This window comes from Cibotium barometz, chromosome 8 (assembly GCF_041138505.1).
Source record: "Cibotium barometz isolate CiBa-2024 chromosome 8, ASM4113850v1, whole genome shotgun sequence".
NCBI classification, from domain to species: domain Eukaryota; kingdom Viridiplantae; phylum Streptophyta; class Polypodiopsida; order Cyatheales; family Cibotiaceae; genus Cibotium; species Cibotium barometz.
This window is the reverse complement of record NC_141053.1, coordinates 20,354,061-20,369,882: the sequence shown is the minus strand read 5'-3', so window position 1 is coordinate 20,369,882 and position 15,822 is coordinate 20,354,061. Positions and strand designations below refer to the sequence as shown.

General features: G+C 45.8%; 1 protein-coding gene across 1 annotated transcript in view; it reads right to left on the bottom strand.

Annotated features, from left to right (window-relative positions):
- Positions 1–15,593, bottom strand: part of LOC147636014 (uncharacterized) — a 97,320-nt gene extending 81,727 nt beyond the window's left edge. Inside the window, exons 1-2 of the mRNA XM_086802058.1 lie at positions 15,432–15,593; positions 14,965–15,336 (exon numbers count right to left, since the gene is read on the bottom strand). Of these exons, the coding sequence (XP_086658184.1) occupies positions 14,965–15,336; positions 15,432–15,593 (534 nt within the window). The remainder of the gene's footprint in view (positions 1–14,964; positions 15,337–15,431) is intronic.
- Between the last annotated feature and the right edge of the window lie 229 nt (positions 15,594–15,822).

Here is a 15,822-nt window from a genome sequence, read left to right as displayed (position 1 = left end):
AAGCTCAAATATGCTGGTAAGGGACCATATAGAGTATGTGAAATTACCCCGCAAGGTACCATCAGAGTGGAGACTCTCGACGGAGTTGAAACCATTGGATTCCTTAATGGGAGTAAATTCAAACGATACTATGACCCCCTGAGCCAGGAGGAGTTACATGCAATCCATCAAAAGAAGGCAGCTAAAGAACAAGCTGAGCTTAAAAAGATACAAGCGAGAGTCGAAGCTAAAGAACGTCAACAGCGTGCTAGGAGACAACGAGAAGCCAACTTGGGAATTACGCAAGTATTTTTCAAGGAAGCAGAGGAGGATGCACTGGAATCTGACCCACCTCTAAGATACCCAATTGAGTTACGGAGTCCTTACGGGGAGGTGTTGTATAATGCATTATTGGATACAGGAGCTCAACACAATTTGCTATCATATGGCGTGTGGTGTCAACTGGGAAAACCACCTTTAACCAAGAGTTCTATCCAAGTTCAAGGAATCAACAAGAAGAAAACCCCTGTCTCAGGAATTCTGCACACTCCGGTTGCTTATGACAAGGGAACCATAATTCAAAGCTTTTTGGTTATGCCTGCTGGTACCATGGAAGGGACTGTAATCTTAGGGTGCAAATGGATGATGGCCACCAAGTGCAATATCGATTGGGCAACCAGACAAGTCACAACGCAAGAACCAACACTAGGTCTGACCGCTCAAAATCTCGCTCCTAAGCCATCCACTCTGGACAAAATGATGGATAACGAAAAATCACCAAGTCCAGTGGCAAAACCATCTTCGATTGTTGGCCACCCCTCTAACTCTTCAATGCCAAGAGTGGAAACAGGCAAGGTGGTCCCTAAAGCTTCGCTTACTATGCCAAAAAACACATACAAATGGGTCCCAAAAGCTTCGTTAATAGCTACTTCCCCTGCTCAATCTCGTTCAGCCACCAAGAAGCCTCGTAAAAGGCAAGCAGCTACCCACCCGAGAAAGGGCAATGTAACATCACGATGGATCCCTAAAAAATTACTAGTAGCCCAAGGGTACTACGAGGGAAATGACCAGATTTGGGTCCCTAAACATAAGCTGAATCCCTCTACATCACCTGTGAAACCTTGCAAACCAATTGTTGCCACCCCAACGATAATTCAAGATCGTGGTAAGGGAAAGGTAACAGAGTGCTCCGCACCACTTCTTCCAGAGTTAGTTTGGATTCCCAAACGATATCGATCATTACCACCTAGCTCAGGAAGGGGGGAGCCACATGAAGCTTCTAGCTCCTCATGCCAGGCACACGCTGATATAGAAGTTTCTACATGCTCTACACCTACTCTTGCCAACACCCAACAAAAAACCGATGAGTCTACGTCTCCCCTTGTAATAGTATCGTCGGAAACCATTTCCTCCATTTGTCAATGGGAGCGTACCCTACCATCTCTACAATTGGATGTGGCCACAAGGGTCATAAAAAGCTATCTGCCCACATCACAACCTATGACCCGCTGGACAAATTGGTTCCAAGAGGCTGCAACATCATTGCAAATAATATGATCTACCCAAGGAAAGGGGGAGCATGTACTCACGCTCGACATTCTAATGCTTCCTCCTTAGCCTTCTCCCCTGACCATGTAATTGCCAAATTCAAGGGGATGTATATATATAGCTTCATACATTTAAAAAAAAACAAAGAAAAGAAAAACAAAAAATAGTAAAAAGAGCAAGAGCACAAAACAAGAGAAATATCCGTATACAATCAAGAACTAGATTGACCTGTCTAAACCTACTGATGCTATATCTGTGTTTGCAGATATGGCAGATGCCCGATCATCATACACTTCATCCACTCCTACCTTTGGTGAGAGGTATCATCTGTACCTTTCTCAGATATTCCACATGTGCTATCATGGGATCATATAGATATACTAGCCAGAGAGGAAAATGTTGAGGAATTAGAATGGCTAATTCACCTATTGACCATGACTGACCCCTACTCCGTAGAGGACATATCCCCGATAGCCCAATGCTTTCCTTTTCCACAAGATGACTATCCTCACATGGTTATATTCTTGATGAGTCTATGTGGATGGGAAAATGAAAAGGAAATATCTTACAATGATGAATGGACGGATGAAACTCATGGCACTACTGAGGTTGATTTTATTTATTTGGATGATGCGGATAGAGGCTTAGCCTTAGGGCTAGAGCCAGGACTCTACAACATCCTCTTACCGTATCCTCAGTAGTAGTGTGGTGACTGGTAGGTAGGTTAGTGTTTTCTAGTTTTTTCTAGTTTACATTCTTTAAACGAGTCTTTGATTTTCCACACTGATGTGCCTCTTGAGGTATAGTGCTTGTTAGTTGATTGTACAGGTTAAAAAGTTTGAGGTGGGTTCGCTTTCAAGTCTTGAGACTGCCGCAACGTTCATCAAAATATATCTACATCAAATTGCAAGCTGTCTCGTCAAATCAAGGAGATCTCCAATTACAGGTGTAATTCTTCCATACCCACTCTCTTTCGTTTTTACTGTTCAATTAATTTCATAAACTATAAGGCATGACCACATGGAAATTGTCAATGTACTACTTAGTTTTTGAAGTTGCTTGCATGCTAGTGTAAATCATTAATGAGCTTAACTTTATTGGAAATATTCCTAGGCAGCATGACGTCTTTAGTTAACCTTGGAATACAATTGTCTTAGGTCTAGGGTCAAACCATCTTAATGTTTGAACACCTGGCTGTGTGTGTGTTGACCTCTAGGACATAGCTTTTACCCCTTGTCGAAAGGATGTAAGAACACATTTTAGTTCAGGAGCGAAGATCAAAAGAAACTTTATTTTAAAAAAAAAGCCTACAATAAATGGCAATACAAGTCTATAATGTGCTTTAATGTTGGCTTATCGCCTTATTGATACTTGGTAGGCGAGGAGTATTCTACTCCAGACCGATGCCTTGGTTGGTAGGGGGTAGCCTTGCGTAAAGTGAGCTAATAGATTCCTGGATAATGCCTTGTGTTAAACATGGTACCAGGATCGATGTTAGTTTTGCCTTAGGAAGGTCGCCATTGTGTGTAAAAATTGTCACGTCATTTTTAAAAAAAAAATAAAGGCAAAAGGCTCCTGTAACTCTGATGTTTCTTGTGTCCCTAGACGCGTGGTATTAACTTGTTCTTAGAGTAGACACAGTGTGGTCATCTGTTTATTTATTAAGCTTGGTTATTTTCCTTGACTTAGGCCAGTTATATAAACCTTGATTAACCTTTGACACCTTGCTAACTCTTGAATTCCTTTCAATAATTTTAAACTCCTATTAATTTGCTACACTAGCTCATTCATGTGACCCTTAAACTAAGTTCTCATAAGCAATATCCATTGTGGTCTAACATGCTTGAATTTATACACTTTATATCTTTTGAATTCCAGCATACTTTCACTCTTTTCCCTGTTTTGCAGACGGTCAACCACAACAACCCTATCGAGCTTACCATACCATAGCTTCCGAGGACGGAATCTACATCAGGAAGGGGGGCATGTTAACCCATGGCGGACATTGAGACGTACTACGTTTTACGTCATTAATTTAAATATTCTGAGTCATGGGCCGGGCTTGTCGGCACCATATGTTAAGGATGAAGGGATTGGGTGATCGCCGATGAGAGGCGCACCTTGGATATCAGTAGGATAAGGGTTAGGGTCGGCCGGCCATGTATGGGCGCCCAAGTGTGAACGGCCAAGTCACCTATAAGAGTCAAATGTAACCCTAAAATCCTCATTCTCATGTGTTGTGAATAGAAGAGTGCTCTTGCCTTATCTCCTTGTTTTCCTTCTCCTGCGTGTGTGAGAGAAGGAGAGAGAGAGAGTGAGAGAGCGATCGAGCGCATTGTGTAGCGGCACGGCGAGGCGGCGGAGAGGCGGTAGAGCAGCGACGGCGGCTCCTCCTTCACGGCTGCGACGTGGGAATCCTTCAAGGTGGCAGTTAAGCGGTGAGTGACAGACCTTTTGCATTCTGTTTTGAGCTTGCCTTCCTGGTTGTATGCTTGCAGCCATTCGTGGCTCGCATACGGTGTTCGGCAAGTCCCCAGCTACGACCTGTGCGGCAAAAGCGCACACTACCAGTGGATTCATGTTTTCTTTGGGGAGTGCTGTTGTGACTTGGAGCAGCAAGAAGTAGCCTATGGTTGCTCTATCGAGTACAGAGGCCGAATACAGAGGAGCTGCTATGGTAGCATGACTTGGTTGAGAAAGCTACTTGCAAATTTGGGTCTATCAGTGGGGATAGACAAGTTGTCATTTTCTGTGACAACATTAGCAGTATACAGTTGGCCAGGAACCCAGTCTTTCATGCTCGTACGAAGCACATAAAGGTCCACTACCACTTCGTCACAGAGAAGGTCTTGGCAGGAGATCTTGACCTTGTTTATGTTAGCACACAGAGGATCAGGTAGCTGACATCTTCACCAAAGCATTGGGTACAGAGAAGCTCCGCAAATTCAGGGCTTCGCTTGGTGTACATGAGATGGAGTTGAGCTCGAGGGGGAGTGTTGAGATATCGAGCTCATCTAGTGAGGCGGTGGACACTAATGACCCGCTTGGGGGATAGGCCCCACACTTACACCATAGGCATGGTTGGTGAGATCATGGAAGATATGCGGCCAGTGGGATGACAGGCTGTGTAACAGCCATTCTAGAGACTGGCATAGCTATAGCGCCAGCTCATTTAGTCGGGTTCACACTATAGAGAACCCGTGTATGTATTGGTTGAGTACCTTTCATATTATGAGTACTCTTATTCTTGCATATGGTGTGTTGAGTGTTGAGTGAAGAAGGAGAAGATTTCAGCCTCTCACCTTGTGTGTTCTCTATTAGGGTTTTGTGAAGTGTGTGTATGTGCTTGCAAGAGCTCAAGCTCTCTTTCCCCCTGCATCTTTTCAATGTGCCCCAAAATAGGACAATTGAAGGCCTTCTTCATAAAATTTAAGGCGATGTTAATAGAGCCAATTGGTGAATTGGGAGTTCGAAGGCTCATGGCGATTCTTGTTTCCAGGGGTTTCACTGTGGGGGGTACCACTATTCCTCCATTAACATCTATGGGGTTTTGTTGTTTCTCCACTAACGTCTGTGTTTCGTTGGCTCAGTTCTTTCCAAATCTCCTTGCTTAGAGGTGGATCTTAAGGAGTCTAGCCTTCTTAATATAGTAGGGAGAGTAGTCTGTTGAGTACTAGTAGTTTGCTGAGATTGAAGGCTTGGTGGGATTGAGGAGGTGTGGCTTGATGTGCTACAGTCTACTGTATTATCATTTCTAACAATTAGCGAGATGATCAAGTTTGCATTAAAGGCCCTTGGTGTTTTTAGATCAAGTCTGGAAAGTTTTTTTGTGTGATGCTGCTAAGCTTATATGTCTAGGTTCACATCTCTAGCCTCACATCTCTAGGCTCACATATCGAGGTTCATGTCTCTAGGCTTATGTGTCTAGGTTAACGTCTGTAGGTTTACGTATCTAGGTTCATGCCTCTAGACTCACGTCTGTAGGCTCTCACTTTTTTTGTGTGAAATCGGCTCACGTATTTCCCTTGTATGAAATGAGCCTACCTAGGGTACATAAATCTAGGAACATGGCATATGAGAGGGTTGGTGTATAATGATTGGGTAATAAGTGTACTTAATTCTCCAATAATTATGAAATTTGTAGCTAGTAGAGATTTTATGATAAGAAAATCTTACAAGACTTGGATAGATGTGATTGTATAGGTCTTTAATAATTGGTTTGTACTATATTAGGTATATCTACTTCCAGAATCATGTCTCCAGGCTCACATGTGTAGGTTCAAATGTCCTATATTAGGTATACCTACTTCCAAAATCATGTCTCCAGGCTCACATGTGTAGGTGGGTGGTTGCAAGATGAGGTTATCTAGTTTCATGGCGTGGGCGCCCTTGGCTTTAGCTGAAAAACAGGCATTTTTTCAAGAAGAATAGCCAATCTCTCATAGTTAGCCAAGGAGTTTCACTTCAAGGTCTTCTAATGAAACATCATATGCAAAGTTGGGCACCTAAAACTATAATCTGATCGAATATCCAATAATTGCAAATCCCCTTTTCTTTGGGAACCAAGTTTGTATACAGGCCCTGTCCTAGGTTTAGACAGGTATAGTGAATGTGAGTAAATTGCCTATAACTTTTACATTATTACTCATACGATATTCCCACTTTGCATTTCACAAATACAAATAACATAGAGCTTAACTTGATTTATCGAGTAATTTTTGATATGTTCTACTATTTTCTATATTATTTAAAAGATATTAGAATTGTTAAAAAACATACTATTTTATCCTCCCACCACATCTACCATTTAAAATGCTCAAATTGTATGGATCTAGTGATGATTAGATTGGGAAAGATTAGTATAATGTGGGTATAGGATAAAATTACAAATCTAACGGTTTGATTTTTGTAGATTTACTTTGGAAAATTTATTATGACTGTCAGAGGCCCATTAAATCAATAGTAATTTAATTCTAGAAAATTAAATATTGAATCTTTCAATCTAAAAACTCATGGGATCAATACTCTTGTTGCCATGAATTTATCAAAAAAAATTTGGCTTGATTTGAGTATGGGAAGGTCCATTTTCAATCCTCCCAAGTGAAAATTCCCATATTGTGTCCACTCTCCCCTTTTCAAGTCTAAAACCAATCCTAGTTAGGTTTGGAAATCTAGGCTTGGTAAACTTCACAGCTTAGGTTTCATTCCATGTGTGAGGCTTGGGTAGGCCCAAACCTTATACATGCATGCCACTTTATGTCCACGTGAGCATCGAGAGGATCCACATAAGCAGCTTGCCACCTCAGCTTGCCACCACCTCCACCCTCCATGTCAACATGGTCAACCTAGTTGACTCCCCACCTCATCATCCTAGTCATCATTAATGCCACATCATCTTGCCACCTTTGCATGCCACCTCGCACATGGTGACATGGCATGCCACATCATGGAATTGCCACATCAACCATAATAGTGCCACATGTCAAGAGAATGCCACGTGTCATGCACGCTTGTGACACGTGGCATCTCCTTCCCACCTCCCCTCTTTTTTCAAAAACATATTTTTGGAAAAGTTAATTTAGTAATTTAGAGAAATAGAATATAAAAATTTAAATAATAAAATATATGTAACTTATTAAATAAAAGAATTTAAAATCACTAATTTAAAAGGATTATATTTTGGGATTAGATCAATAAAAATATTATTAAAGATCATATTATTAATTTTAAAAAAATAAATTTTTTATTTTTATATTTCTTGAAAATTTTTTATGTAGAATAAACCTTTGAATAAAATATGAAAAAAATACTTTATTTAAAAAAAGCAGTTATATAATTATAAAATAAAAGATTTCTTTAAAGATATATTTATATATATTTATATATCTGGTAATGATAAATATTTAGACTTGTTAATAAATATTATAAATAATATTAATTTTTAAGTGGATAATAGTTTATCTTTAAATATCTTTATGTTTATCTTAGTTATCCAATCAATCTTAGATAGGAAATCCAGTGAGATTTGAAGTGGATAACCTATTTTTCCTATATAATCACACATCTCTAGTACTATCCCACACTTATCTGTAGTACTATCCCATCATTGAGCCCTTATAATATTTTCTCTCTTAGCTTCCTTGAGAATGGGTTCTCAAAGCCGTAGGAGTCGGAAACGTGATAGGACTAGACTCCCCCCCATCCACCAAGTTCAAGAGGAGGAGAGGAGAAGGGTAGCTCGTGAGAGAAAGAGAGAGTGGAGAGCACGTCAACCAGCAACACCTTCCGTTGGCGATGATCCAAGCCTTGCTCCTCCTCTTCCACTTCCTCTCCCTTCGCCCTCTTCCCCCCCACTACCCCTTAGTTTAGATAATCCACATGAACCCGCCCTTCTTGAGTCCTCTCTTCTACAAGAACCCACCCCCCCTCCTTTGGGCGCCCTTCGTGTGGATAGGAAAGAACTATCAAAGTCAGGGGCACATCGTCGTGCCCATGCAATCTTCCAATCCTATTTCAAAGACCTCACGTCTTCATCACAGGCATGTGTGCTTGATGCTTTGATTGATCTGCCCAACATGGCCAACTGCAGGGCGCTTTCCGACATTGGAGGTCGAAGAGAGAGGAGAGCTGGCATGGCGGTGCTACAAAGTGTTCGTCATTCCTATATAGTTAACAAGAAGAGGAACTCTGCGGACGCTTTGGCTGCTCGTCGACGGGCTATTGTGGCAGCCATAAGTAGCTCCCAAATGAAGGGTAAGGTTAGTGCCACATCTCGCATCCTTTCCATAGCACCACACGCACTTAGAGTTGGGTCTATTAGGCGACAAAGTTTAGATGCCAATGAGGTTGGTGCTATGTGGGCGAGTAGTGGTCGTGTAGCTAGGCATGATCGCCTACTAGATGAAACCACTAGAACCTTGATAGAAAGTTTTTGGGAGGAGAATTGTCGTGCATCGCCAGTTTTCAAGAAAGCTTTGCGTAAGAGAGTGACAAGAGGAGTGTTCATTGAGCACGGTGCTTGCTTTCTTGAAATGTCCCAAACTGAGTTGTATTCTCAGTTTGTAGCTTCGTATCCAGAGCTTAAAATTGGGCAAAGGTCATTTGAGGGGTGTAAGCCTTGGTTTGTGAGGTACTCACGTCAGCGTGACACATGTTGTTGTCGCTACCATGTTGAGTTCAATCTTTTTTATGATGTGTTCCGTTCTCTTAGTGGGCATAGAGAGTTGCCTCGTAGTCCACGTGATTTCATCCACTCTCTTTTGTGTGCACGCACGGAGGATGCCCAGTTCCATAGGATGCCTTGTGTGGAGAGCAATTGCACATCATGTGGTTCACTTGCACATCTACAGATGGTAGATCTTGATGCAAGTGACCAAGAGATAGTGGCATGGCAACGTTATGAGTATGTGACACACCAGCTCCAGAGTGGTGGACAGTCCAGGAAGTTGCAGCTCGTGGACAAACATACACCACGTTGTCACTTCACAGCCACATTTAGGGAGCAGATCTACCCCTACATACGGCACAGTCATTGTGCCAAGTGGCAGGATCGTCAGTTCCGAGCATGCCTAGCAGAGTTTCCTATTGGTGTGGTCGTCTCTGTGATTGATTTTGCAGAGAACTACACTTTCACACCTTTTCAGGAGATACAATCTGAGTATTACTTCTCAGAGCAGGTAATGGTTATATTTTGTACTATTTGTTTTATGTTTGAGCTTCATTACTTAATTGATTTTTTGTGTCCTAAACGTATGTATTGCTTCCCTCACCAGGTTGCTATTTTGGTCCACATTAGCTATCGACATGCAGAGGCTCATGTAGATGGGATAGCGAGTACCCCCGAGACCCGTGTCATTATTCGAGAGTATCATTTCTATATCAGTGATGATCGTTCACATGATGCACATTTTGTGCAACACTGCTTTCGTCTCCATGACGATTTTTTAGGAGATTGTGGGATCAGACATGTCCAGCGATGGGTTTGGTCGGATGGTTGTGGCGCACAGTTCAAGTCATCACGTCAATTCTATTGGCTCTACAGGTTGTACTTATGGCTTTCTTACATTTTCAATTAAACTAAATTCACTAGAACATCTTAAAGAAAACAATAACTAAGACTATCTTTTATGGATTTATAGGTGGCATGTGCAGTCTAGTATCCCAGTGATTTGGTCATTCTTTGAGACTGGTCACGGGAAGGGTGAGCATGATGGTGCAGGCGCGTGTGTGAAACGTGCCTTGAGGCGTCATCAGCTGCGACAGGATGCTCAGCGGTTCAGAGATGCGGGCCACGTAGTCGAGTGGTGCTCCCAACATTTGTGTGGGAGTGCAGCATCATCGTACCCCAGACGTGATGCTCGGATTGTCAGGAGATTTTTTTGGCATGTGGATGGTGGCACGATTGACCGCCGCAGAGCCTCCCATGATTGTGACACAGTACCTGGCACCTTGGGCTTACATTCCATCAGGAGCACGTGCATGGCGGCCCCCATGATTTACACACGACGGTTTGCATGCTTCTGTGGAGCATGTATGGATGGCGATTGGTCACATTGTGCCTCGAGAGGATGGGCAGATGCATGGATACAGACATTCCTCTCCCCCGAGCATCCTTCACATCCAGTGGTGTCTGTTGAGCACACAGGTCCTGCGTTCATGGTCAGTTATGATGACCTGACAGATTTGCTACAGGAGGGTGATGTATTTGCTGTTATTGCCAGTGAGGGAAACAGCGAGGGAGTAGACTACTATCTGATGAGTTGCACTAGGCCAAAGTGCATGCTTGACCAGGATACAGTGGATGATCATGGGTTTTCTTATGACGCCCATAGCATGATTGTGGCAGGCCGGTTCTACCAGCAGATTCGACTTCATCGGGGGAGTCTTGAGTTCCAGCAGTGGAAGTGGGAGTTAGAGGCATTTCAGTTCTCTCATCTAGTGGTTGCTACTCTTGTTCGAGTACAGAGCCGAAAACACAGTTCTCACCCTCGTTTTCGGCTTCGAGTGGATGACCATGAGAGCATTCTAGAGCAGTTGAGAGCTAGAGAGGGTGCTGCTGACTAGATCTCTATCTTGATAGTGACTAAACTCAGACTAGCTGGGTTAGCTCACTTACATTGTACTTAGATTTTTGGGCAGTGACTAACCTCAGACTAGCTGGGGTAGCTCATTTTCATTCTGATGTACTTATTTGATGTTTATATCATTATGAGTTTTCTCATTATTGAGTATCATTACATTTTAGTTGATGTTCTTGATTTTATTATATTTTTTAACACTTTGGCTATCATATTGTTTGTTGAAAATCTCCATGCCATTGTACCCAAACATGCTCCGATGGGGACCAAACTTTGCAAGCATGTGGGGGTGGGCCCCCCCCACATGCTTGCAAAGTTTGGTCCCCATCGGAGCATGTTTGGATTGGCAATCGGCGCCCAGTGCGGTTTTTTCAAGTCTCTTGGTGCTTAAGAGGCCATGGAAAATCCGGGCCTTCCCCATACCATCGTACCCAAACATGCTCCGATGGGGACCAAACTTTGCAAGCATGTGGGGGGGGCCCACCCCCACATGCTTGCAAAGTTTGGTCACAATCAGAGCATGTTTGGATTGGCAATCGGCGCCCAGTGCGGGTTTTTCAAGTCTCTTGGTGCTTAAGAGGCCATGGAAAATCCGGGCCTTCCCCATACCATCGTACCCAAACATGCTCCGATGGGGACCAAACTTTGCAAGCATGTGGGGGTGGGCCCCCCCCAAATGCTTGCAAAGTTTGGTCCCCATCGGAGCATGTTTGGGTTGGCAATCGGCGCCGCCCAGTGCGGGTTTTTCTAGTCTCTTGGTGCTTAAGAGGCCATGGAAAATCCGGGCCTTCCCCATACCATCGTACCCAAACATGCTCCGATGGGGACCAAACTTTGCAAGCATGTGGGGGTGGGCCCCCCCCACATGCTTGCAAAGTTTGGTCCCCATCGGAGCATGTTTGGGTTGGCAATCGGCGCCCAGTGCGGGTTTTTCAAGTCTCTTGGTGCTTAAGAGGCCATGGAAAATCCGGGCCTTCCCCATACCATCGTACCCAAACATGCTCTGATGGGGACCAAACTTTGCAAGCATGTGGGGGTGGGCCCCCCCCACATGCTTGCAAAGTTTGGTCCCCATCGGAGCATGTTTGGGTACGATGGTATGGGGAAGGCCCGGATTTTCCATGGCCTCTTAAGCACCAAGAGACTTGAAAAACCCGCACTGGGCGCCCATTGCCAATCCAAACATGCTCTGATGGGGACCAAACTTTGCAAGCATGTGGGGGTGGGCCCCCCCCACATGCTTGCAAAGTTTGGTCCCCATCGGAGCATGTTTGGGTACGATGGTATGGGGAAGGCCCGGATTTTCCATGGCCTCTTAAGCACCAAGAGACTTGAAAAACCCGCACTGGGCGCCCATTGCCAATCCAAACATGCTCTGATGGGGACCAAACTTTGCAAGCATGTGGGGGTGGGCCCCCCCCACATGCTTGCAAAGTTTAGTCCCCATCGGAGCATGTTTGGGTACGATGGTATGGGGAAGGCCCGGATTTTCCATGGCCTCTTAAGCACCAAGAGACTTGAAAAAACCGCACTGGGCACCGATTGCCAATCCAAACATGCTCTGATGGGGACCAAACTTTGCAAGCATGTGGGGGGGGGCCACCCCCACATGCTTGCAAAGTTTGGTCCCCATCGGAGCATGTTTGGGTACGATGGTATGGGGAAGGCCCGGATTTTCCATGGCCTCTTAAGCACCAAGAGACTTGAAAAGCCCGCACTGGGCGCCCATTGCCAATCCAAACATGCTCTGATGGGGACCAAACTTTGCAAGCATGTGGGGGTGGGCCCCCCCACATGCTTGCAAAGTTTGGTCCCCATCGGAGCATGTTTGGGTACGATGGTATGGGGAAGGCCCGGATTTTCCATGGCCTCTTAAGCACCAAGAGACTAGAAAAACCCGCACTGGGCGCCGATTGCCAACCCAAACATGCTCTGATTGTGACCAAACTTTGCAAGCATGTGGGGGGGGCCCACCCCCACATGCTTGCAAAGTTTGGTCCCCATCGGAGCATGTTTGGGTACGATGGTATGGGGAAGGCCCGGATTTTCCATGGCCTCTTAAGCACCAAGAGACTAGAAAAAACCGCACTGGGTGCCCATTGCCAACCCAAACATGCTCCGATGGGGACCAAACTTTGCAAGCATGTGGGGGGGGCCCACCCCCACACGCTTGCAAAGTTTGGTCCCCATCGGAGCATGTTTGGGTACGATGGTATGGGGAAGGCCCGGATTTTCCATGGCCTCTTAAGCACCAAGAGACTTGAAAAACCCGCACTGGGCGCCCATTGCCAACCCAAACATGCTCCAATGGGGACCAAACTTTGCAAGCATGTGGGGTGGGCCCCCCCCACATGCTTGCAAAGTTTGGTCCCCATCGGAGCATGTTTGGGTACGATGGTATGGGGAAGGCCCGGATTTTCCATGGCCTCTTAAGCACCAAGAGACTTGAAAAACCCGCACTAGGCGCCCATTGCCAATCCAAACATGCTCTGATGGGGACCAAACTTTGCAAGCATGTGGGGGTGGGCCCCCCCCACATGCTTGCAAAGTTTGGTCCCCATCGGAGCATGTTTGGGTACGATGGTATGGGGAAGGCCCGGATTTTCCATGGCCTCTTAAGCACCAAGAGACTTGAAAAACCCGCACTGGGCGCCGATTGCCAACCCAAACATGCTCTGATTGTGACCAAACTTTGCAAGCATGTGGGGGGGCCCACCCCCACATGCTTGCAAAGTTTGGTCCCCATCGGAGCATGTTTGGGTACGATGGTATGGGGAAGGCCCGGATTTTCCATGGCCTCTTAAGCACCAAGAGACTTGAAAAACCCGCACTGGGCGGCGCCGATTGCCAACCCAAACATGCTCCGATGGGGACCAAACTTTGCAAGCATTTGGGGGGGGCCCACCCCCACATGCTTGCAAAGTTTGGTCCCCATCGGAGCATGTTTGGGTACGATGGTATGGGGAAGGCCCGGATTTTCCATGGCCTCTTAAGCACCAAGAGACTTGAAAAACCCGCACTGGGCGCCGATTGCCAATCCAAACATGCTCTGATTGTGACCAAACTTTGCAAGCATGTGGGGGTGGGCCCCCCCCCCACATGCTTGCAAAGTTTGGTCACCATCGGAGCATGTTTGGGTACGATGGTATGGGGAAGGCCCGGATTTTCCATGGCCTCTTAAGCACCAAGAGACTTGAAAAACCCGCACTGGGCGCCGATTGCCAACCCAAACATGCTCTGATTGTGACCAAACTTTGCAAGCATTTGGGGGGGGGCCACCCCCACACGCTTGTTGCAAAGTTTGGTCCCCATCGGAGCATGTTTGGGTACGATGGTATGGGGAAGGCCCGGATTTTCCATGGCCTCTTAAGCACCAAGAGACTTGAAAAAACCGCACTGGGCGCCCATTGCCAACCCAAACATGCTCCGATGGGGACCAAACTTTGCAAGCATGTGGGGGGGGCCCACCCCCACATGCTTGCAAAGTTTGGTCCCCATCGGAGCATGTTTGGGTACGATGGCATGGAGATTTTCAACAAACAATATGATAGCAAAAGTGTTAAGAAATATAATAAAATCAAGAACATCAACTAAAATGTAATGATACTCAATAATGAGAAAACTCATAATGATATAAACATCAAATAAGTACATCAGAATGAAAATGAGCTACCCCAGCTAGCCTGAGGTTAGTCACTGCCCAAAAATCTAAGTACAATGTAAGTGAGCTAACCCAGCTAGTCTGAGTTTAGTCACTATCAACAGCAACCCAATCAAAATCGTCATCTCTAACTGCCGGTCGACGTGCGCGTCGAGGCTGCTGTGCACGTCGAGGAGGCTGTGCCGGCTGCGGGGGTCGTCGAATGTCTGCGGGGAGGTCTGCCTCAAAGGAAGGATCGTGAGCTGGTGCCGGTATACTCGGGAGCTCACGAGTCCCAAAAGCTGCTATGGCCCTCTCTCTCTCTCTGCGTCGTGCTAATGCAAGACGCCTCTGTCTGTACACCCAAAATCTATAATCTGCAATGGTGCGTGTCTGCCACTCTGCTCGTGTAAGCTCCTCTACTGTAAGGACACGCTGCTCATGAGAAGCAGCACTGCTGCTAGCACCATCACCCGCTGTGCCACTAGGGCCAGCACCACCCACGCGCTCAAATGCTGTCACCTGGCTCTCATGTAGGACTCTCTGGTAAGCGTCGAACTCATGTGAGCTCCACTCTATCTCAGGAGGCACCTCAGGCTCCTGGGCTCTATCGTCGAAGGCGTCGAGTCCCAAGTCCATAGCTGATGTAAAGTCGACAGGCCTCCCAGTCCTGGCATCTACTCGTACAATGCATGGGTGAAGATCATCGATGCCCAATACCCTGTACGTCGCTAAGTCGACGCGTGCACGGCAGGATGGGCATGCTGAGAACCGGACGAGCTCCTGGGTGATGCAAGACAAGTGGAAAATATGTCCACATCCTAGGGCATATCCTCCTGTACTATCAATGTCCTCGATACATAAACAGCAGCACGCATCACGTAGGAAGGGAGGTGCATCCTGAGGGAGAGGTCGTCGAAAAACCTCTGTGATAGGCCGTGGATATAACGGTAGGTAAGGCACTGTCACATCCGATGATCTACGATACTCTCGAACATGCAGCATCAGCTGCTCTGCCCTGTGCTGGGCAATCTGCTCCATAATCTGATGATGCTGTGCCTCAGCTCTGGAGCTCTCTACCTCGGTCCGAGCCTACGCAAAAAAGTAAAGCATTAAAATATTTGATTAGTCTCTCATTAGGTATTACTTAAAGAAATTTGTAACTTAAACGTGCAAGAGAAACCTACCTGCTGGATGTCGGACTCTCTCAGATGCTGTGCCTCTGCAGTAGCTGCCTCTGCCATCTGTAATGCAGCTCGGAGGCGGTCTATCTCCGCTCTCGCCTCTACCAACTCCTGAGTGAGCCTCTGAGTGGCAGGTGTGGGAACCTGCGTGACACAATCAACCATGCTGCTCATGTAAAAATATAGAAAAGTACATATAAACATGAAGATAAATGACCAAAAAAACTTAAGACGTAATATATATGTAAATACCTCCACATCTGTCGTCGGTATAGCTCGTGAGAATAGGCGCACCACGTGCTGGATGCTCTCCGTGGTACTCCGTACGTCAATGCCGACCTGCGTGCCAAGAGCCTCTACTGTCGACAATGGCACAAATGAAGGATCTGTGGTG